The 6,381-nt window shown below is 33.1% G+C and overlaps 1 protein-coding gene across 1 annotated transcript; it reads right to left on the reverse strand.

Moving 5' to 3' along the window:
* Window positions 1-5,048: 5,048 nt before the first annotated feature.
* LOC143604903 (oleosin 5-like) lies at window positions 5,049-5,522 on the reverse strand. The gene has a single exon (XM_077081237.1). It carries the CDS (start codon window positions 5,520-5,522, stop codon window positions 5,049-5,051), a length of 474 nt encoding a protein of 157 aa, XP_076937352.1.
* Between the last annotated feature and the right edge of the window lie 859 nt (window positions 5,523-6,381).

A 6,381-nucleotide genomic window follows, 5' to 3' on the forward strand; every position in this document is an offset into this window, starting at 1 on the left:
AATAAGAACTCAATATATATGTAAAAATCGGAATATTAATATGCAGATTGGAATGGAGAAAAATTAGGAAGGTTAATCAGATAATTGGGGAGATTTGAAAATAATAAAATTCGTTAAGTTTGATTAATTTACATCAATACCCTTTAATTAAATGAAAAGTAAATAATGATTAAAATAAGATGATTGGTTAAAATGAGTTCTTAAAGTTCTCAACAAAACTATTAGTTCTTAATTGATACTCTCCCTATATATATATAATAGCTTTTAGCCCGCGTGTTACGCGGATTTTGTTAGGTTTTTGCTTTTAATTATTTTGCAATTTTATTTTTTGTAATGATCAGTTTTATTTTTTAATTGAGTTTTTGTTTAGATTTAATATGTATGTATTAGTTTGTTATGTTCATTATATTTTTTAATATTCGAGCTCTTTCAATTAAGAAGGGTAGTTTGAATTTTAGTGCATAGCTATCTTCTAAATTACATAGTTAATATCAATCACCAGATAATAATTTCTCCGATAAGGACAAGACAATAAGGTAATTCTATATTCAAAAATCATGGAAATTGTCATTTATGCGAAAAATAGGGTTAAGTGAAACCAAATGTTCAGAAAGTCTCAGAGGAATATGTGTTTAATTGAAGATAAAAATGGTTCAAGTCATCTCCAAGAGCAGTACAAGTGGAGTGTTGGCTGAGAAAGAATATAATGCACCTACCCAAGAGTTTAAAGTGATTTGTTTATATAGGATGCCTCCTTTAACCGTACTGTTGCTCCTGTACTTCTCTGCCTAAATAACATATTCAATTTTGTAAAGTCAGAATCAGAAGCATGGAGCAAAAGACAAATGCATAATGTAGTTGAAAATTTCCTTTCAAAAGCATCCAGGTCTACCAAAATTTAACCTTCCAAATCTAAGATGTGTCAAAAAATGTTTCTCCTAACAACCTTCAACAATGCATGTGAAAGCACTATCTGATCGACTGCTCTCACTGTTCGTATTTGTTCCTGCAACTTTCTTGTTTGCATCTTCAAAGAGAAAGAGGGTGTTATATAATCTAGTCGTATATTGTTAGAATCTATCTCTCACCTTACCATTACACACTAAAATCTTTAACATTATCATATTAAGAACCACTTTTTGGATGTAAATTCAAGATTCTTGATTTTTAAGCATTTTAATTTCAGACTAATACATAATAACTTAAGAATAAAGTCCACTAAATACTTTAACAAAATCACGATTCATGGTTTTTTATTCATTATTAGAATACAAAGCTAAAAATGAAGACAATTGATCGATACCCACTAAAATCTATTTTTTCATTATTTTAATATAATAGCATTAAGAATTTTTATTTATTTCATCACTTTAATCTAACGTTACAAATTTAAAACAACTAGCCACATAAATTTTTGATGTTTACGTCATTACCATAATCTAAGAAGCAACAAAAATCATGATTTTTATCATCACTTTAATCAAACAATAATAGTTCTAAAATACTATTTGGTAAAAAATAAATATGATGAGAGAAAATGAACTGATTGAAATCTATGTATGCAATAATTAAATGCACATCATAGCATGAAAAATGTAATATTCCTTATTTTCGGCAAGAAGGGGAAGATGAAGAATAATTTCAAGACTAACAGCCATCAACAAATTTGCCATCCGTTGACTTATCTAATCTATCATTGTATATGTTTTGGCACTACCAATCTGAACATATGAAATGAGGAAAAATAAAATATTTAAACTCCAAACTCGTATTAATATATTATATTAAAATGAAATAAAAGAAAACACAACTTGTTTGATCAATTATTATTCGAAACAGTAAGAACGATCAGCAAGTTGAATTAGATGGAACAGAAACAAACAAACTGACCCACTATCGCGAGGATGATGATTGTCAGAAATCTCTCTCCTTCCTAGTTAAGACCGAGATATAGATTCTTCAGTACCTCCAACTCGAAGACTCAAAATTCCATATGGAGTCTTTGACTCTGATTAAAAATACCGTCATTGCTTCAAGTTGGCGCGCTGCCCCTATCACTCACTCTGCTATTTCCCATCCAAAGATTTTGTATCATTTAACATATAACAATCAACAATCACTACACATTTATGTAAGTATTGACAAATTCAATCAAATGCTAAATTAGGTCAATTATCCCCAAAATCTCAACAAACATGTGTCAATAATATAAATCAATCACAAAATGATCGATACACACATAATCCATCATTCTAAACAAAATCACCACAACATACAAAAACCCTAGATTTAATAACAAAGGCCCAAAAGCACGTGATAGTGATAAATGTGAACAAATAACTGCAGTAGTTAGCTTAAGAACTACGAAACCTAACGAAATAGACGATCACAACAAATGCAACTGAAATCAACTATTAGTAACTAAACAATTGCAAACTAAAATATTCAACGAATGGAACATAAACAACGATCAAATTTGAGCAAATTATCTTAAATCTACGGTGAATTACGCAAATTAACAAACAAATTCACAAGATTTACCTTTGGAATCGGTAGAGGTTTGGACAGAAGAGGCGAACTTAAGGTTTGGAATGGTAAGACGTAATGAGAAAACGATTGATTTTTTAGTTTCACAAATAATAAAGGGGATCTGTTTAAGAGCTATCCGGGTTTGGCGAGACCCATGACCAAGACAAATATGATTAAAACGGGTCAAACGCATGAGATTTCACCATTTAGCATTGAAGGAATCAGGAGGTGCCAAAAACAGTGTAAAATGACTAATATATAAAAAATATTATGTATTTAAAACATAGTAGACACAGAGCTCCAAAACTGTTATATTAGTTTCAAAATTACCTTTCCTGCATAATAACAAATAGTGAAACAGGTGCGGCCATTTTTAAAGTTTTTGTACTTAAAAGGCATCTCCATGTCCCCATCCGATGTCCCTTGTCAAGAATCATTAGCGCTCTAATCTAACTAAATGCAAAACAAATTTATACTTATAGGAATGATTATCATTTGTTCATTACTTGTTTCTTTGTGCTTTCCTTCTCAAATAACCAAATGATTCCGGACCTGAAAAAGGTAAAATAACAAAAATCATTAAAGAACCATGTTACTGGACTCAAAAAGAAGAAAGAATCCACTAAAATGTGCATCAATCTTGATTTCTTAGTAAAATAGCATGGACCAGTGGCACAGTCTAATGTATATTCAAGATTTCAAAGATAACATATAAAGCGTGCTAGTCTTGATAACCTCGCAATGAGTTTTAACCAAAAGTTGTCTAAAAAAACCATTCTAATGTTAGATGAGCATAAGTCTAACAATGAATAAACTGAACTGCTAATGTGATATATTACAATTGAACACACAGCTTAAAACAATTTAAAGTCATCCAAAGTACTGAGCATGTAAGGTAAACGTGGTTGACAAGCAATTCAAGTCTATGAGCTGAACCATAATTTTTAAAATGAAGATTTCCAAATATAAAAAAATTTGAAAGCATTTCTGAATAAAAATATATATTCATTTTTCGCAAACCAGAAACCAATCGTCTACCATCTACTCCCCATCCCATTAACCAACGATCAGAACTGGCCCGTGAAGAAAACTATCATATTAAAACCACTATTCTTAATTTAGTCAAACTAATTCGTTTGTAAATAAATGCAAAAACACCATAATTCACATGCAAGTTTCTGAAACGAATTTAGGGTTTATATCATACACGAAATCAAATACCATATAGAAGACATCATTGAAGTTGTCGAACAACACATCTATAAATTCTAAACAGTCTCAATATTGTTGTTACGCGAAAAATCAAATCCAATTAGAGTTTATGTACAGTTAAACGAAATACCAATAAGTGAACCCATTAACAGGCGAACATACCTTGGATTGGGAAGGAGGCTTGCGAATCACAAATAAGAAGTTTGAATCGCCAGAGATGACGAAAGAGAATCGCCATTAGTGTTTCAGATTCTATTTTGAAAGAAATCTGGTGGCTTTAGAAATGGTGGTGAGAGCGACACGTAGGATTTTATGGTAGACAATTATATAGATAGATATATAGTTTAATTAACTTTGTTCTTGACATAATTGATGGGATTAGATTTTATATCTGTTTTAAGAGATGATCTTAATAAAAAGTTATTTATTATGGATCCATAATTACATCTACAGGTTTAGTCGTTCTTGACAATGTATTGAATAACTTGAACCTCATTTGAGGGCAAGCATGTAAAATTGAAGTGAAACCCAATTTTCTATGTTTGTGTTGCGAGGAATGATTAATGACTAACCCCATTTGTTCATTTGACACTGGAACAAGATCTTGTGCTGATTCAATAGATCTTGTGTTGATCTGTTTGCTTTTGGGTATTTGTAGAATTAGTGGTTAGTTAAGAAACGTGATTGGTAATTTCCCTTGTTATCTAGGTATCAGAGGAGGCTCAGAGAGTGTGCGAGCTGCACCATTGACCGGGGCACAAACTTTTTTATACATATTACATATATATGTTTTTTTGTGTTAAAAATAAGGTTTATTGCAATGGTTAATGAGATAATTACATGCTCAGAATGGTTTCTGCTATAATAAATCAGTCGATAAAAATTTTATCCATATACATTAGCGAATAAAAATTTTTCATTAAGGCTTACGGGCCTTTTTATATTGGCTCGGCCGAGGCATTTAAATTCTCGAAGACGGCCCTGCTAGGTATGTCATGTAACGTTATATGAGGTTTGTTGTCTAAGCATGTAACATGTTCATGTTTGATGTTTCAGATGCTACACGACCGGAGCTACGATAGTAGCTAACGTGAAATATTAATAATTAAAATATCATCATAACGGAGATACTTATATCTTATTCACTAATTTAAAATAGTATGTTACAAAACTTCACATTACACAAAAAGAAGACGACACATGTTCGCAACATGTAAACGTACACACATGCATAAACTATTAACGATAGTTCCACCACTTGAACCAACTTTACGAACACACCACAAATCTAAACCGTCAACTGTCAACTAACCTCTACTAGTCGTCACATTCGTCTTCGAGTTCTCCTCCGTAGCAGTCTGTTTCAAATGATCCACCAACTCTTTCCCATTATTCTTCACACTTTCTTTCACATTCTCCCCAGTCTCCACCAACTTGTTACTTGCACTTTTAACACCTTGAAGCAACTGACCGGTTCTAACTAACCGGACAACCCAACCCAAAGCCGACAGTCCCAGCATTGCTAACACGCCTGCGGCCCCGAACCCGGCCAAAGCGGCTACGGTCACAAATCCAGCACCTAGCAAAAGAGGACTGAAGATGACAAGTAAAGGTGAGGTGCCTACGAGGAGAGTCATTGTTGCTATGAAGAACAAACTCATCAAGAACAAAAGCGGCCCTCCGATTGTTACTCCCACGACGGTTGCGATTATCATCGTCTTCATGCTTATTTGTTGTTGGTGATAGCGTTGCATGGTTGACTGATCATATTGGTTTGACATGATTGGTTTTTTTTTTTTTGTTATTATTATTATTATTATATCTGGTTTATGTTTTGTGATAAGGATGTGGATAAGATTGAACGTTGATTGTGTGTGTATATATAGATTGAAGTTAGAATTTAGGTCATGTGAAGTTGGTCGAGTTGGAATAGTGAGTATGGACACGTGGCAGGTTTGTGTGAGGTGTATGCATGAAAATGGACAGGTGGCAAATGGTTGTTACACTTGTGGAGTGTACAAAGTCGGTTTCGAGATCATCGTCTATGGATAAAACAAAGACGTTGGCGTTATCTTTTTTTTATGGTTTTTTGTGTATAATATATTTGAAAAGATTTGATTGGTACTATAGTTGGTAGCGATTTGTATATCTCATTTTGTTAAGACATGTTGGTCACTCGTTCTATAGTCACTTTTACATGTAGTGGTTTAAATCCTTGTAAATACAAATGTCATGGGATTTTGTGGTAGAAAAGATATATTTAAAAGAAATCACTCTTATTTAAGTATATTTAGTTATGGAATATATTAATCATTTGACCAAAATAGAATTGAGTAAAAATAACTTGTTTTAGAAAACAATAGGTTCACCTGATCTCTCTTTTTATAGTGGCTAGTGGTGATGGTCGTGGCGGTGAAGTGGCGACAACGTTGGTGGAGTGGCTAGAGGTGATGATTCTGGAGTGCTAGTGGTTTGAGTATTGGTGGGCACGCCGGTCACAAAGTGGTGGTGGAGTGGCGAGAGTGTGCATTAATGGAGGTGGCAGTGATAACGTTGGCGGTTGCTGGTGGTATTGAACAAGACCAGGTAGAAGGTGGAGTCGTCATCAATGGAAACCCATTTGTACATTTTTTTTAAATG

The sequence above is a fragment of the Bidens hawaiensis genome, unplaced genomic scaffold (assembly GCF_021521415.1).
Source record: "Bidens hawaiensis isolate Kalapana, Puna unplaced genomic scaffold, B.hawaiensis_p1.1 tig00067304_1, whole genome shotgun sequence".
NCBI classification, from domain to species: Eukaryota; Viridiplantae; Streptophyta; class Magnoliopsida; order Asterales; family Asteraceae; genus Bidens; species Bidens hawaiensis.

Excerpts from the sequence above, each read along its gene's own strand:
- LOC143604903 (XM_077081237.1), bottom strand. The coding sequence starts at position 5,522 with ATGTCAAACCAATATGATCAGTCAACCATGCAACGCTATCACCAACAA.